The 17,335-nt window shown below is 48.1% G+C and overlaps 1 protein-coding gene across 2 annotated transcripts; it reads left to right on the top strand.

The window, feature by feature from the left end:
• The first annotated feature begins 965 nt into the window (after positions 1–965).
• On the top strand, positions 966–6,286 carry DUSP6 (dual specificity phosphatase 6). 2 transcript variants are annotated; one of them, XM_082763582.1, is made up of 3 exons: positions 1,033–2,034; positions 2,553–2,990; positions 4,412–6,286. In XM_082763582.1, exons 1-3 carry the CDS (start codon positions 1,632–1,634, stop codon positions 4,717–4,719), a joined length of 1,149 nt encoding a protein of 382 aa, XP_082619708.1. In that variant the 5' UTR covers positions 1,033–1,631; the 3' UTR covers positions 4,720–6,286. The 2 variants fall into 2 exon arrangements, with proteins under 2 accessions (XP_082619709.1, XP_082619708.1); XM_082763583.1 differs by lacking the exon at positions 2,553–2,990 and having other exon boundaries at positions 966–2,034.
• The last annotated feature ends 11,049 nt before the right edge of the window (positions 6,287–17,335 follow it).

Genomic DNA, 17,335 nt, shown 5'->3' with positions numbered 1-17,335 from the left:
CAGCAATCGAGGATCCTGTCCAAGTCCCTGCTGGGGCGGCTGTCGCTGGTGCCACCTGGGTGTCAGCCTGTCCGGACCCTGCGGCGGGTGCCGTGCCAGCTCCCTCAGCATCACTGGGGGCTTCTGCGGGGGGGGGCGCGGGGCTGCTCGGCAGCCGCTCGCTACCTGAGGAGCCTCCTCCAGCCGAGGTTAAAAATAACCGCCCGGCAGCGCAGCAGCGGCGGGACCGGCCTCACCGGAACGATTTTCCTCCGGGGCAGACGCCGCCAGCAGCGGGATTAGCCTTGAGGCTTCTCCCGGTTTATTTTCGCTCCTGGCTTTTCGCTCAGCCGTGCGCTAAAGCCGCACCTCGCAGCCGCCCCGCCCGGCCTCCGGCCGCCCCCGCTCCCCGCTCCGCCGCCCCCGGCGCCGCTCCCCCCGCCCCCCCTCCGGTCCCGGCTCCCCCGGCGCCGCTCCGCCGGGCCCCGTTCCCGCAGCCCCCCCGCTGCGGGGCCGCAGCCTCCTTCCGCCCGCCGCGGGGACAGCCGGGGGGGACGGGCGGCGGCGGGGGGGGCTCCACCCGGGGACGTGTGTGTGTGTGTGTGTCTGGGGGGGGGGTGCGGGGTTAACGGGGGCGGGGATCCCGTGGGGATCAGCTGAGGACAGGGCTGCCCCCCCCCACTTCCTAGGGGAGAGCCAGGCTGGGGGGGGTGGTGGGGGCGATGGGGGATAATGGGGGGACACGCGGCCGGCTCCCCGCAGACTGGGGGCTCGGAGATAAAGGCGCTGAGGGGGAGCAAGAGGGGCAGGAGGGTGCCCCCCCGGGGCCGCCTTGCTGGGAGCAGGGGCAGGGCCTCGCCCCCTCACCTGCCGCCGCGGCCGCCGCTTGTTTGCACTCGGCTTATCCGGAGCGGAAATTCCTTTCCGTTTTTGTGAATGACAAACTCATTACCGATTCATCACCGCGACCTGTTCCAGCCGGCCCGTCGCCGCGGCAACAGGCCCCTTCCGCGCGCCCCCATTGGCTGCGCCGCCCGACGTCCCCATTGAGCGCGCCGCCGCCGGGCCCATTGAGGCGCGCTGCGCGGGGAGCGCTGCGGGAGGCGCCGGCCGGCACGGCACGGGGCTGGGCACGGCACGGCACGGCACGGGCACGAGGCTGCGGGCCGGAGGGACAGAGGGAAGGGAGAGCGGCCCCCGCGCCGAGCGGGGCAGCCCGGCTCGGCGGCACGTTAATTGGATTTCATTCACGAGGGGAGGAGGAAAAGCCCGAAGGCTCTCGGGCTGCAGCGGCGATTAGGCAGGTTCATTCAGGGATTCATTGAGAAAAAAAAAAAAAAAAAAAAAAAAAAAAAAAAGGGAAGAGTAGAGGAGAAGATAAGAAAGGAGAGGAGAGCGGGGACAGGCTGGCAGCGCGCACCCAGCAGCACACGCTCGCACCCGCCGGGGCTGCTGCGCCCTCCCCGGGGCTCCGCCGGCGCCCGGCGCGGGGGAGGCGGTGCGGGGGGGCTGCGTGATTCATTTCCCTGGGGCGGGGGGAGATAAGTTGTGGCGAGGCGGAGGGCTGCCGCCTCCCGCCGCCAGCCAGCCGCATGCCCCTGTGAGAGAGAGGGGCGCTTCCAGAGCCCGCTCCGCGCCCCCCGTCCTTCCTCATGCTAGATACGCTCAGACCCGTCCCTTTCGCGTCGGAAATGGCGATTAGTAAATCTGTGGCGTGGCTGAACGAGCAGCTGGAGATGGGCAACGAGCGGCTGCTGCTGATGGACTGCCGGCCGCAGGAGTTGTACGAGTCGTCCCACATCGAGTCGGCCATCAACGTGGCCATCCCCGGCATAATGCTGCGGCGGCTGCAGAAGGGCAACCTGCCCCTGCGCTCCCTCGTCGCCAGCAGCGAGGAGGACCGGGAGCGCTTCGCCCGCCGGTGCGGCACCGACACGGTGGTGCTGTACGACGAGCACAGCCGCGACTGGAACGAGAACACGGGCGGCGAGTCCGTGCTGGGGCTGCTCCTCAAGCGCCTCAAAGACGAAGGCTGCAAGGCGTTTTATCTGGAAGGTGAGCGAGGGGGGCCGGGGAGGCGAGCTCCCCGAACCCGGAGCAGCGGAGCAGGGGTGGGGGGCAGCGACCCCTGGGCCCCGCAGGCTGTCGGGGGCTGTCCCCGTGCTTCCCCCCTTCCCCCCCGCAGAGCCCCTCTCCTCGCTTTGCTTAAGGACACCCAGGGGGCTGGGGTCGCTGCAGCAGCCAGGGGAGGACGGGGTAAGCGGGGACCCCGGCAGGAGCCGGGCAGGACGGCAGGAGGTGCCGCCCGGCCGTCCCTGAGAGGTCCCCGCGGGGCGAAGCGGCTCTGGGCTTTAATCGCGGCCGCCCGGAGCCCCCCCCCGCTGCCGCAGCGGGCGATTTTGCTAAAACCTTTTTTAGGTTAGTCCGTCTGCATGGCCGTGTGGCGTTTTCCTCTTTTTTACCCGGGGCTGGAGGAGGTGGGAAACAGATGTCCCCTTGCAGGCAGAGCTGTACTGGGCATACAGTCTCATATCAGGTTGCGTTTTTTTTTTTCGCTTTGCTTTTCTCCTTAGGTGGTTTCAGCAAGTTCCAGGCCGAGTTTGCCCTGCACTGCGAAACTAACCTAGACAGCTCATGTAGCAGCAGCTCTCCTCCGCTGCCAGTCCTGGGCTTAGGAGGGCTCCGAATCAGCTCTGATTCCTCATCAGATATTGAATCTGACATTGACAGAGACCCCAATAGTGCCACCGACTCCGATGGCAGCCCTCTCTCCAACAACCAGCCTTCCTTCCCAGTGGAGATTTTACCCTACCTCTACTTAGGCTGTGCCAAGGACTCCACGAATCTGGACGTTTTAGAAGAGTTTGGCATAAAATACATCTTGAATGTTACCCCCAACCTGCCTAATCTCTTTGAAAACGCCGGCGAATTCAAGTACAAGCAGATCCCGATCTCTGACCACTGGAGCCAAAATCTGTCTCAGTTCTTCCCTGAGGCCATCTCCTTCATAGGTGAGACACAGTTATTTGCTAACAGCTGCACAGCAAGCAGTAGAAGTCAGTTTATTTTGCAGAATTCGAAAGAGATTTGGGGTGAGGAGATGTAGTAGCATTTCTCACAGTCTCTGGGGTATGCCCTGCTGATTTATTTTTTTAATTAATTATTATTTATTTATTTAAAGCTGGCTTAAGTTGAGAGGTGGGTGCTGTTTGCAGATTTATTGAGAGGTGTGAGTGACATTTGCAGGTACCAAATGTCTACCTGGTTTGGCTGGCTGTGGAAATCCTCCCTGAGGCATTTGTGTGGAAGCTGGGGGCTGAGCGATGTGCAGGATAGGGCATATCTTGAAATATCTTTGTAGGGCAGAGGGAGAAGGCATATGAGTCTGGGGTTGGTGGCTTTATGTTCCCCCCCCCCCCTTCTTTTTTTTTCTTTTTTCTTTCTCCTCTTGAGGCTACTGGAGAGCAGTGTGATGAAAAGAAACGTTCTGGGAAGCTAATTTTAGCTTTTAAAATGCAACTTACTCATAACCGGCATCCCTGGCAAATGTATAGTCAGGGCTTTAATTAAATCTCGTGGTAATAATGATACACCTCTTGGGCTCAGTGCCTCGACGAGGCAGCCCTTCGCCGTTATCCGGCAGCTTTGGAAACGCGTCCCCCAGGGCTCAAGGAGTCCTTGTTCACGTTTGTAGTTGGACGGGGGGACACACAGTCTAAAACCGCCTCTCTTGGGGTGCGGTGGGGTGGGCATCGCATTATCTGTTGGGAAGCTGTGCTGTAATCCGGTTGAATGATACCGGTAATAGTGGAGAATGTAGGTAATCTGAGCCCAGCAGGAAGAAATGTGGGCTGGAAGCCACAAAGAAACTAATCTCCAGGCATTGTAATGCATTTCCTATTACAAAGGAACCCATTTTCAACCAATGTTGACATCCTGTTCCTCCTAATGGGCTGTCCCCTGTGACTTCCCTCATTCTTTTAAAATGCCTGAATACCTCCATTGTTAGCTGCACAACAGTTGGAGAATAATTTAATAGACCTTTGCAGTCTGCTGGTCTGTATAAAAGGCATTCAGTGACATATTGCAGGATTTCCATGCTGGGGCGAGGGGACTAAGAATTTAAAGCAAATCTCCAAGCGAAAGAGTGTCTTTTAAAACTGACTTCTAAAACAGTGTCATGCGGCGTATCCTGCTCCCTTTGTCTCCTTAGTTTTCTCAGTTCTTGGACTTCTGTGCATATGCTTAGGGGGGTGGATTCACCTCCTGTCTTGGTTTTAAGCCGGTGAAGTTAACTCTTGCCTTGTCCTGCCAGTCACTGAGATCAGAATTGCCCTTTCTTCCTGCCCGATACTAATCTTGTTTGTGCTGTGAGATCAGTTACCAACCCTCTATCTTATGTGTCTTTCTCTGCCTCTTTGTCTCTGTGCAGATGAAGCACGAGGGAAGAACTGTGGCGTCCTGGTGCATTGCTTAGCAGGGATCAGTCGCTCGGTCACGGTGACGGTGGCCTACCTCATGCAGAAGCTCAACTTGTCCATGAATGATGCCTATGACATCGTCAAGATGAAGAAGTCCAACATTTCTCCCAACTTCAACTTCATGGGTCAGCTGCTGGACTTTGAGCGGACCCTGGGGCTGAGCAGCCCCTGTGACAATCGTGTGCCCAACCAGCAGCTGTACTTCACCACCCCTTCCAACCAGAACGTCTTCCAGGTGGACTCCCTGCAGTCCACGTGAGTGCCTGCGGCCTCCCTTCTCCTGTCCGTCTCATGGGATCATTCCTCACTGGTTTCTCTTCGGCAGCGATCAAGAAGACGCAGCTTTCTCTTTTTCTGGCCTGCGGTACCAGGCAGTGGCTGCTGGCGCAGGCCAGGAAAGGTTATGCGGTATGGAGCAGGCAGCTGCGATGGGAGGGACGGCGCTGAGCTCTCTGGGATGCCCGCGGCGGGCTCGTGGGCGCTCACTGCCTCCCGGCGGGGCAGGATGAGGCTGGCCGGGGCCAAGCACATGCTCCCCGGGACCGGAGCTGCCCCACTCCCCTCTGCGCTTTTGGATCTGCGGCGTACACTTCTGTCTTCAGTGAAGACTGGTTATTTTGTTTGTTGATTGGTTTTGATTTAGAGGAGCCAAAGAAAGAGATTTCAGCTTAGTGTATTTGGAGTACTTGTTTGCCAGGAGCTCAGTAGTATTCTACTTGATCAATGTAAATATTTAATCTTGAGTCGATTTGTGATTTTTTTTTTTTTTTTTTTTTTGAATTCACATGTATTCAAGAGATCAATCCAAGGGACATATATGTTTTTGTTCTCTTCATAAACTCTGCTTTATTTGTTTGTTCTTTTTTTTTTTTAATGATTATTATTGCAAAGAATATATTTGCAGCATGCTTAATTTTATGGTTCAACTGAAGCAAGCTTTCCATGGGGGAGATACGGCAATGGTGAGAAGTTTGTGAGCAAGTACAGTCTCTTCTTTCATATATTTTTCTTTCCCTTGTGGTGTGTTTTTTTTTTTTTTTTCTCACACTCTTGTAGTTTCCACATGATATATATATTTTTAAAATTAAATTAATTTTTTTGCCTTACCTTTTGTAAATAGATCATCTGGGAGGAGATCTGCGAAAGATTTTTGATCACTTTTTAAAACTTTCAGATGTGCTAAAACAGTGCATTACCTCTGTACAAATTCTTCAGGGAGCTTCACTTCAAATGCAATATTTTGCGTCTTTTTCTTTCTTTCGTTTTTTTTTGTATAAAACTGGAAGTATGTGCGAACATTTGTACCTGTGTGTACGCACAGTGAACCTGCACACGGTTGCCAATAAGGGAGAGTAATTCATGGTGTAAAAGTTTTAAGATGGAATTTATTATAAGAATGTAAAACCTTAAGTTATTAATAAATAAATAACTATTTTTGGCTATTGAGAACCCGCCTCATTTATTCCTCCTCTCCCCTCTGTGTGGGTGTGGTTAATGGCACATACACATATGGTTCTGTTTAAAGGTAATGATTGTTTTCAACAGCTTTTGTACAGCCCCAGAGACAATAAAGCCTTGCTTTCCCCTTTGGTCCACTGCTGCTTAAATGAATAAACTGTACACATACAGGGCTCTTGCCTTTGGTGAAGGGAAGACTTTGAAGGCCTTTAGGTTAATCACAAAATATTCCAGCATCCCTTTGCAACCCTAGGGATGCACCTGATCCTGGGGCATAAGGATCTCTATTTTTTATTTATTTTTTTTTTTAGATCAAGGAGCTGCTGCTTTCTGGGTTTATTTACAAGTGTTGGCCACTCTATTACAGATGACAGGAGATGGGATTGTGCTTTCCTTATCTGTCCGGCAGGAACTCATTTCCCAGAAACCCGTAAACACTTTGCAGCCAGTGAAAGATTTTCTGTCGTTGTTCAGCCACATTGTAATTTAGCACGTGCAGCCACAGAGGAAAAGTCTCTACGTACCCGTAGTCACCTCATGTCCTCTTTGGACCCTTCAAGCAGCCCTGTCTCTGCGGGAGGGAAAAGGGTGATTCTTGCGATTGCAAAACTTCCTGCTGCAATGTACTAACATCCTTCCTAAGGAGAAGTGGCCCACAGAAGGGTGGTGCCAAAACCCATGTGCAGAGCAAGGGAGGTGGACGGCTCCTCCAGCTTGGGCTGTCAGCTGGGGTTCTGCACAGATCCTGGCAGCCGGAGCACATTTCATGTAATTTTAGCAACTGCAAGTGTGTGAAATGAAAAGCAAACAAAACATGGGAAAAAAGTGAGTCACTGTCTCATGCAGTAGTGGCCTAGATTGAGTGCATAAACTGTGAAAGTAGAAGTGGGTTGCAGTTAAACTTGGCTTGTGCTAATCCAGTTTTGAACGGTTTCCGCTCTTGGCATTCCCTGTGCTGCTCCGTTCAAAGTGGAGATTTGCAAGCAGCTCTAGCAATTTCCTGTCCAGCTGCAGCTCAAGTGACTCTTTTTTTTTTTTTTTTTTTTTTTTTTAATATGGTCTGTGGATAATTTTAGCCAGTTTCCTCTTTGTGGATTATTAATCTGCTTTCCTTGTAGAAACCTACATAGCTGCGTCCCTACTGTTCTGCTGAAGTCAACAGATGGCCTCCCCGCCACTTCCTCTCGTTTCGCTGTGGGTTTGTTGTCAGGCCACTTCTGAAATTAATAGTGTTTTCTGGCCGGCTGCCACAGGCCATTACCACAAAGGGGAAGTAACACATCTGAATAGCAGGAAGCTGGGCAGGGTCACAGTGTGAACTGAACCTGTTGAGCGCGGTCGGGCCTCTCCCATTCAGCAAGTGTAGGGCTCCCCTTCCCTCCCCCTTTTGATCTGTGTTGCGTACAGAAACAGCTCGCTGGCAGTGCCTCAGCTGTTTGCACCGGGCAAATATTTCCAGCTAAATGAATTGCGAATGTTAATCATGCCTAGGTAGCCGTTAAGGTGAGGAGGTAAGCAGCGGTGTGTGATGATGTAGCCTAGGGGAGGGCCTTTGCTTTCTTTGCAAACTGCTTTGAAAAGTTAGTGCTCACAAGGGCTTCCTGCTTCCTTCCTGCTTCACTGAATGACTAACACCAAGGGGTAGTTCTGCAATTCATCATTTTTCAGGACAAGCAAGCAAAGAAGGCCAGATTTGCTCTCACACACCCTACAGCAGAGTCAAGCAGAAAACTCGTTCCAGCCATGGTTTGTCCTCAAACAAGCCCTGGAGCAGCGTCGTTGGTCAGAAACTGTGGCTGAACTTGCACTGGGACTGCACACGAATAACTGGGTGCAGGCAAACCCAAACGACAACTGGAACTGATCCCCAAACTGGTTCAACCTCTGATTTATTGTTATTGTTGTTGTTGTTGTTGTTGTTGTTGTTGTTGTTGTTGTTGTTATTATTATTATTATTATTATTATTATTATTATTATTATTATTATTATTATTATTATTTCACTTGCTTATGTGCCAGCTCTTAATTACAAATGGTTTGGAAGGAAAAGAGGCAAGGGGCTCTCCCCAGCAACATTCACCTCTCCTTCATGTGCTCATGCCCTAGTAGCTGTGCCCCAGCAGCGTGAAGGCAATGGCACATGCTACACGAGCCCTTGCTGGCTTTTCTGAGGCTGGGATATGCTTGCCTCTGCAGCCCTCCTAGCACTTGTTTCCAAATTACTTGCATCCTCTCTCCCCTCTCTTGTTCCAGTCCTCGTTGGGATGGGGCAGAGGTCTTGGGCTTCTGGGGCGTTTGGCAGCTATTGCAGTTCCTCAGCTGGTAAAGTAATTTGTAAAGAGAAGAATAAATCCTTTGTGCCTGTAGGGACAGGCCCAATGTGTGTAAGGAAGAGGGGGGGAATGCTTTGTAGCTAAAAAATCACAACCTGCTTCATATTATAATGTAGGAGTGTGAGATACTGAATTACTTCAGAAGCTATGTGGATATCAGGAAGGAAACCTATACCAGGAGTGAATCCCACAAGACCAGAACTTTCTCACATAACCCATCTGTGTCTTTAAAACAAAGGGTGAAATTGTGTTCTGTGGCATCAACATCCCCTTTGCTCCTGCAAGGTCAAGGTTCCCCTCAGTGCTTGGGTGCACATTCGCACTTAGCTTTCCACTTTCTGTGCAATAACATAGCGTGGCTCATAGTGCAGGTTCCTCTTCTCACATTTCCTCTTTCCCACTCACAGCCTTTGAGACCACTTGACAGCCACCTTCAAAATGTCTTCCACCTCCTTCTGGTTTTGTTGTTATTGTATTCACCATCTTCTCTTTCCCTGTTCTCTTAACTGTCCTTTCTCAGTCCTGCTCTTCCCCTGTATCTTCTGTTTTTCCACAGGCCTTGTGCTAAACTCTGTGGTCCTTTCTTACTTCTCTTTCATTTTCGTACCCTTCGTCTGTCACACTTTTCTTGTTTTCCTCATATTTCTTAAATCAACTCAGCTTTGTCCCAGCTTTAAGCCTCCATTATCCTCTTTGTTTTGTCAGTGAAACGGAGAATGACAGGACGAGTCTCATAGACCAGATCAATTTTAGTGAGCTACAGAAAAGGTGTATATAAGCAGAAGAGGTAAGAAAAGGCCACCGTTGTCCTCTTAGTAGCTCCTAGAAGATGAGTTTTTCCCCATCACCACTCCCTGTCTCAGTGTAGATTTGGCTCCATATGGTCAGGAAGGATGGAAAGCGGGGAGAGACCAAGCATGTGGCCACCAAAGGTGGCTGTGCTGGCAAAACTGAAGCTGGATGCAATGGGTGTGTATATGGAGAGTGTTGCTTCAGCTTCTTTTGCATTCTGAAAAGCTTATCCAAAAAATGTTCCCTGTTGGGGAGTGTGATGACACTTCATTCAGAACTCTGGGAAAAACAGCTGTACTTGAACACTTCAGTGAGACTGCAGCTTAGATGTTCACACTACACCGCTGTAAACCAGTAAAAGCTTTGCCTGAGTGAAGGTGGCAGGACAAATTCCTAAGCCCAGTTTGATATCCCATTAGGCATTGGGTGTACGGCATGGATGTGTTGGATGTGGTGTGCGTGTACTCAGCCTCGTTCAGTCACTGCAGGAGCACAAGGATGGGGCCAGACCCAGTAACTCCACAGCAGTAACTCCTGGACTGCAGCGAGCTGCTGAGTACAGACAAGGCGGCTGAGTCTACTCCAAGCACCTCATAGCCCCAGGGAAATGCCCACTGGTGTTTTATCATGGTGCATGGGGTCACTGGGGTACAGGGACCCTGCCCTTTCTTACCCCAAGAGCCGGAAAGGGGTGGTGCTGCGTCATGTTTCTCCTTCCTTCAGTGCTGTGTCTGAGAGATAAGCATTGGCTGTACTTAGAAGATAGCACAGACAGAAAGCTGGTATAGGAGCTGCTGTCTTTTAAGTAAAGTGCTTGTCTCAGTAAGGAAGGAAAAAAAAAAAAAAAAAGAAAAAAGAAAACCAAACTTAGCTGCTTTCTGTTGTTTGTTATGATAGGAATCTGCAAGTGCTGAGGGAATTTTGGTGCACTCACAGCCATAGCTTTCCCTCATAAGGCAAAGATGAAGGATGTTGACTTAGCGCAAACACAAGGAGATCATTATCAGCTGGAAAGTGGGGGCATGGAGTCTGTTTAGGAAATATCTCTTAATGACAGAAGTTGCATTCAGGACTATATTTGAGAAATGCAACAGAAAGTGCGCCCTGCTCTACTTCACAGCTGTGATCCCCAGGACGCAGGAAGCGCACAGCAATGCTGGCACTCTCCCATCCCCGGGCTGTTCCAGCACTGCAGATACCAGCAACAGAAAATGGTACTACGTGGGAGGTCTGTTTACCATAATGTAGAGGCCATGGTGAAGCACTCTGCTCATTTTGCCAGAGGCACAAGTGTTCTGGAAAGTCCTGCTGCTGAGGTCTTCCGTCTTTCCAAATGGGCATTGTCCTCGCATAACTCTGAGACTTCCATTTTAATTAATTTATCTGTTTTTCTGTTAAAGCCATGTTTTGGGGCGTCATGGAAGTCTCTTTTTTCATTCTATTTCCTGCCAACCTCAACTCTGCAGGAAATAAATTCCCATCTGCAAGTGAAACCATCTGAAAAACAGATTGATGGCTGACACTTGCCTTACTCAGGGCAAAAGTTCGCTGTAGTTTAAAGGTGGCGTTTTTTTCCCTTCGCTGGGAAACGGTGTCCTTACAAAAACAGACTGAAAGCAGACTGGAATATTTAGTATTTGTGAAAACAAATTAGCTGTTCAGTTGATGGGTTGAACAGTCCAGTGGAGTAAATCAGCATAGGAGCAGAGACACTGACACCAACAGGTGGTCGTAACAACCTCAGCCCCCTTGATGATGCTATCTGTGTCTATATAGAGACCATCATGGACACTGGTGATCTCTGTAGGTCCTTTTTTTCCCTTGCATACAGTAATATTCTAAGTTTCTGAACAAGACAGAACTAGAAAGTTAAAATACCTCAGAGTAGCGAAAGACAACTTTTCTGCTTATTTTTTAAAATGATACTTCAGTGTCCTGGGGACCTATTGACACATTAAAAAAGTTCAACATCAGTGACAGTTCAGCTGTTGCTTGACTGATGAGGATTTCCTGTGCTATCAGTGATCTAAATTGCATTTGCCGTGTCAGTATTTCTATCACATTCATTTGTTTGAGGGGTTTCCAGGCCAACACTGCCCGCTGTGAAGAAATGTAGCTCGACACCCCTCATCCATGCTGAAATTCAGCCCATGCTAGGAGTTGATACTCCATTTAACTGTTAGGTAATTGGGTAACACCAAACTCTGTCTAGGATGTTTTTGTTATAAATACAGACAAAATGTGTCTTATTTCTGGGAATGCAAAACAGGAACAACAGATTAGTTGTCCCACATACCTTTACAATCCCTTGCCCAGGTTTTGGTTTTAATTGACATTTTGCAGGCTACTGTACATGAACAAAAGCTTTTTTTTATTTGCAAATTATTGTCAGAGCAGGCAGTGATGTCTATTATTAAGGTGGACCAATGCCTCCTTTTGTAAGAGGACTTTCTTTTCAGATGTTTACAACTTTGCTAGACTTTCTTTGGACTCGAATATAAATGCCTCAGGCTGATCTATAAAGATAAAAAGAAATGAATATCCCTCTGAAAATGTCATCTGAAAAGACTTGGACTATTTTTCTAAAGAAGATGCCTTTTTATTTATTTTTTATTTTATTTTTTTATTTTTATTTGTATTATTTATTATTTATTTTTGATATGTCTGCAACAAAATCTGTTTCTGTTTCCTTGAACAGCTTCAGCACTGGGTGCCTGGAGGAAGGGACGAGAGATCTGGCAGATTGTGTGGGGAATGTGCCTGCCGCTGCCCCCCGGGAAAACTCCCCTTGCCCAAAGTTTGAGGACTTGGAAGATGGCAATTTGCATGTGCCAAGTAATTTTATCTTGAACATTCTTTACAAGTTAGCAGCAATAAAAAGCAGATGCGTAGGCTCCTGGTGTTGAGCAGCCTGAAGAAATGCCAGCCCCAGAAGTGAGGGCAGAGGCTTCCCTCTGGCTGGGGGCAATGCCTGGGGGCTCCTCTGGCCACACAGTGCTTCGGGAGGAGCTGTGTGGTTTCTGTACCTCAGCAGTACTGATCATAGCTAGCTGGAGTGTCCTGCACTGTGCAGTATAAATGTTCCTTACATCCCCCTTTCCCAGGGCAAAGCATGGCTGAGATCAGTGATCTGTGAACGCGTTTTGGCTTAGAGAGAGGAGAAAATGCACATCAGGTGACAGAAGTGGGATATCTTGGAGACTGCTGCTGGAAAAGCAAGAGGTGAGAAAATGGTAGTTTCAAGGGTCCATTGCCAGCTAAACTGTACACTTGGAGGTGTCTCTGGTGGCAGCTAGTTGTGCAAGTTCTCCTGTAGCCTTCAAAGTGCTTGACATCACAACCTTAATAGTATCCTTCTAATAGAGTTTTTGCTTCATGCAACAATACATATTTCAACTTCTCCAATGAGGTCTAAACAAATGGCATTCCTATGGCTTTACACAAGAGTAGCTGAGATCACACTTGAGCCCTCAGTTTGTTATTACAGCATTAAGGTCTTAAAAGACCCTGTCAATTGTGGTGGAATAAAATTAACAGGATTCTCACTTTTTATGCTTCAAAGTGTATTCAAGCTTCCTTTGGAAGGGATTTTAATCATCAGATATGTTTATACAGTACCTTGGTTAATGAGACCTGGTTAGAGCTGTGGGTCATTACTGTGATGTTAGTAATAAAGATGATAATTAACTGAGGTCAAAAGAAAATTTCTCTTTTACCGAGTCCCACACAGCCAGGTACAGTGTGTAGCTCAACTTAAATAACATGCATATTGCTGTATTCCAGAATGTCTGTTCTTACCTACATCCTTGGATTGCTGAGTCTTATGAGCTTATTGCTGTCAATAAAGTTATTAACATACTTAGCTATTGGCAAAATCAGGCACTGGGGCATTCTTTTGGCTGTGAAAATGCAGAGTGCAGGCTGCATAATAATCAATAATATCAGCTAATTATTGAAGAAGCCAGGAATCTTTGGACAGGGCAATATCACACACCACTGGAATTTTCTGAGTTAACTTATGATCTGAATACCCTTGTGTTTTGTATGCTCAGCATAAGGGAGGAGGAAGCAGCTTGCTTGGGAGGTGCAGAGCCCTCACACCCTGGGGATCTGGTCCTGCAAAGGATCATCAAACAGGGAACTTGGACAAGTCAGTCTCAAATCCTGAGCCATTTTGGAGAAGCCCGTTGTACCCTTTCGTTTCTAAAAGTATCACAGACAGAGCTCATAGTTCATGTTGGTGCAGCACTATAAATGGAGTCCCTGAAATAATGAAGTAATGAAGTAATAAGGTGATGAATCAGGCCCAGGAACTGTGTGTGTGAGTGTCATCACTTGGGGAAAAAAATAAAAATGGAAGAACAGACTTTCTAATGTATTATTGTAAATGTGAGCTACTGTTATTTCAGAAATATAGAAAGAACCTGCATTGTTCCAAGGTGAAAGCCAAATGATTCTGTTCCATGTGCCTCCTACCTACAGTTATGATGAGGATTGATTCATTCCCTGTAAAAGTTTCTAACTGGTTTTGTATTTTGGGTGTCTGCCTAGAAGTCACAACTGTTGTCAAGCAGGTCTTTGATCTGCTGGTAATCACAGACCTGGCTAAATACAGTGGGTTTGGTTCTTTCATACTCAGTACCAGAGCATTTAATAAATGTTCTTTTATACAGTGATGGTAGGAAGCAGACACGGGTTATGGCCCAAGGCAAGGAATGCATGACAAAGCTTGAGCAGTACTAAACTGCTTGGTCTGTGCACGCAAGAGCAAGAATATGATGGGCAAACTGTTGTTTGCACAGAAAAAAAAAAAAGAAGTCACCAGACTAAAAGGGAAGCAGTCATAGTTGTTGCATTGAGATAGAAGGGAGGGCAAGGGTGTAGGGGTGCAGGGTGCTGACTAATGCAAGGCCAGGCAGTCAGATGATCAGGTGCCTCTGAAAAGGCAGCCTGTCCCCTTCTCTTCTTCTGTTGTGGCCCCTTGTTTCTTCCTCTACTATCAAAAGCAATTGCCAGTCTGCAAAGCTCAGCAAAACTTATCCCTTTTTTTTTTCCTCTTTTTTCATTTTTCTGGTGACCTGTCCTTGATGTAGCACACAGTGAGGTCAGAAAAGCATCAGATACAATGTAATGCTGGGAATAGGAAAATGCAATTAGTGGCAATAGGGGGATTGACAGAACTGAATCTTTTGGCATTAGCTTGATCTCAGATTGGCTTAGCTATAAAATCCAACTACGTCCTCAGTGTCTGGGTGTAGAATTAATTGGAAAGACAGGCTAGGGGGTTTCTGAACAAGCAAACTGCTTCATGATATCTCTTTCTGTTGGGTTGGAGGAAAAAAAATCTTCAAGAATTAAAATTGGATGGTACCTGAGGGCACACCAGGCTTATACATTTGATTTATGTCTTAAAGGACAGGCACATATACAGGCAAATGGATGGAGAGCAGCCCTGAGGAGAAGGACTTGGGGGTGTTGGTTGACAAGAAGTTCAGCATGAGCCAGCAATGTGCGTTTGCAGCCCAGAAAGTCAACTGTACCCTGGTTGCATCAAAAACAGCATGGCCAGCAGGGCGAGGGAGGGGATTGTGCCCCTCTGCTCTGCTTCTGAGACCCCACCTGGAGTGCTCTGGGGCTGCCAGCACAAGGACATGGACCTGCTAGAGCAAATCCAGAGGATTCCACATCCACAAGGATGATCAGAGGGCTGGAGCACCTCTCCTATGGGGACAGGCTCAGGGAGTTGGGGTTGTTCAGTCTGGAGAAGAGAAGGCTCCAGGGAGACCTTATAACAACCTTCCAGTACATAAAGGCGGCCTGCAGGAAAACAGAGGAGGGACTCTGTGTCAGGGAGTGTAGTGATGGGACAAGGAGTAATGGCTTTTAATTAAAAGAGTGTTTAGATTAGATATAAGGAAGAAATTCTTTACTCTGAGGGTGGTGAGGCACTGACACAGGTTGCCCAGAGAAGAAGCTGTGGATGCCCCATCCCTGGAGGTGTCCAAGGCCAGGCTGGATGGGGCTTTGGGCAACCTGGTCTGGTGGGAGGTATCCCTGCCCATGGCAGGGGGGTTGGAATTAAATGACCTTTAAGGTTCTTTCCAATGCAAACCTTTCTGTGATTCTATGAAACCTGCAAGACCCCTAAACTGGCTTGGTAACATGGGTAACTCCCACATGGAAAATGACAAGTTACTTACGGAAGGTGATCAGTATTTTATAAGGAAACATCATGTTCTGTCTGATTTTTCTTCCCTTTCTGTACAAACCTTTGTGTAATAGCCACAATGTGCTTATAAATATAGTCCTAACCAAAGAATTATTGTGTGGTGTTTTGATGGGCAGTTTTCACTGGTAAAAGCAAAATGCCATTTTGCAGAGCAAAACCAGAAAAGAGCACGGATGGAGGCATTTGAATTAGGAGACGGGTTTGCATTTCATTCTGAGTATCTGACTAAAGACCATTTGTCATATTCACATAAATACAGAGCTCTTTTATGATACAGCTACACTGGTTAGTTTAACCTGTTTTAACTAGATTTGTTGTTGCTGCTAGTGTAGCAGACAACAGTTACTTCTAACCTGATCCTTGAAGAAACATACCCCCATGTCTATGGTACCATGGACATTACTCCTGTCCTAGACTGAGGAAAAAAACACACCCTTCACTTTGGTGGAATTTAGCATTGTTTTGCTGTCTATCTAGGGAAATTCACATGGCCATAATTAGTATAAAAATGCACTTGTCATTTTCTATCTCTATGTCAGAAGAATGTTTCAGAAGGAAAAAAATAGCTTTGTGCCCATGATTAGTCATCACCAACAAATTATTTTACTCTAGTATAATTAAAAGAAAGTATACTCAAAACCTACCCATCAAGGAAGAAATCTTTGACTGATGAGACCTGTTTCATTTAGTTCGTGTATGGATAAAGTTTTCATAAAGGTGATGCCAGCCTCAGGTTCCTAGAAACCCTGGGAAATGCCAACAAAATGACAAGCAATTAAACGAGCCTGGCTATTTTTTTTTTTTTTTCTCCCAGAGGGGATAGCAAATTTCCTGTTCACAGCCCAGACAGGGCTCTTAAATGCCAGTTCCTTAGAAGGGAGCTGAGGAGCTGGAGATATCTTTTCCTGTGCTGTTAAACATCCCACCACAGAACTGAGAGTTGTTGGTCTTTTACAAAACTGTTTTCTAGCGACCGCTGTACCTGTGCCAGCTACTCCAAGACCCTCCAGCTTTGCAGAGGACCCATGAGAGGAGCTTTCTGGTACCCTTTCTGGACCCTTTCCTTCAGCTTCGGAGCAGAAACACATATCTGTCTGACTGTACTTGCCTGAATCCAGCTGGCAAATGCAGCGCATTAAATGCATCTTTGCCCTGAGAACTGAACTGCAATGTAAGTCTGCTGCTGTGTTAGTTGCCACGTAGTGAGGATTTCTAGAGATACCCCTGGCCTGCTCAAGCCCAAGCATTTCTGTCCATTTCCTGCAAGCTCAGGAGGTGGCCATGTCAGAGCTCAGCAGGACCTGGCATGTGAAATAGCTGGCCTTGACATTTCCGCCCCTCTGCTCCCATGTAGGGACTCAACACCCGCCGGCAGCAGCAGCCAAGGGCCCGCTCACAGCAGCGGGGAGAACAAAGTGCCGCCAATGCTGCTGGAGCTGTCAGCTCTGATACCGCTGAGGAGGCACTGGCATATTTGTTATCCTTGACGGCAGTGAGTGGAATTAATTTTGGACTGACTCCATGCTGGGGAATGAGGGCTGTCCTGCCCTGTGACGGATTTCCAGGCACAATGTGTGATCTTATTTTGAACATTGACAAATTTTCAGTGTTTAGGCTCTGATCTCTTGAAAAAACAAAATCACACCTCAACCTGTGCTTCATGCAAGCAGCAGAGGCTCAAAACACAGCCCCATGCTATATGCAGGACACTTCTGGAGTTTGCTTCCTCCACTGCCTGTGGGACTCTGGACTTGTTTGTCCTTCCAGCCACACTGCAAGTCCCTTTTGCTCCCAGAACTCTTAATTCAAGGAAGGCCACTGCTCCATTTCTAATGAATTCTGTGCTGGGGCTTTGGTGAGAGACAAAGATTTAAGACAGATTATTTAATTCAGTAAACTGCATAACTTTAGGAAACAGGATGGCCCAAATACAAGGTGCCATCAAAAATAGGATCTTTTACTTTTGTCTTACTGAATAAAAAGGTTAAAAATACATTCCCAAATGAAAGCAAGACAGTAGATTCTTTATTGCTAGCCATGCTTTCACCTTTTGAAAGAAATGTC

Source organism: Aythya marila (assembly GCF_965140915.1).
Source record: "Aythya marila genome assembly, chromosome: 1".
NCBI lineage: Eukaryota > Metazoa > Chordata > Aves > Anseriformes > Anatidae > Aythya > Aythya marila.
This window is presented reverse-complemented; position numbering and strand designations above follow the sequence as displayed.

Bases quoted from the DNA above. Each gene is read 5' to 3' on its own strand.
- DUSP6 (XM_082763582.1), top strand. From the start codon at position 1,632: ATGCTAGATACGCTCAGACCCGTCCCTTTCGCGTCGGAAATGGCGATT. The intron at 2,035-2,552 runs GTGAGCGAGGGG...TTTTCTCCTTAG, and splicing joins CAAGGCGTTTTATCTGGAAG to GTGGTTTCAGCAAGTTCCAG. The intron at 2,991-4,411 runs GTGAGACACAGT...GTCTCTGTGCAG, and splicing joins TGAGGCCATCTCCTTCATAG to ATGAAGCACGAGGGAAGAAC.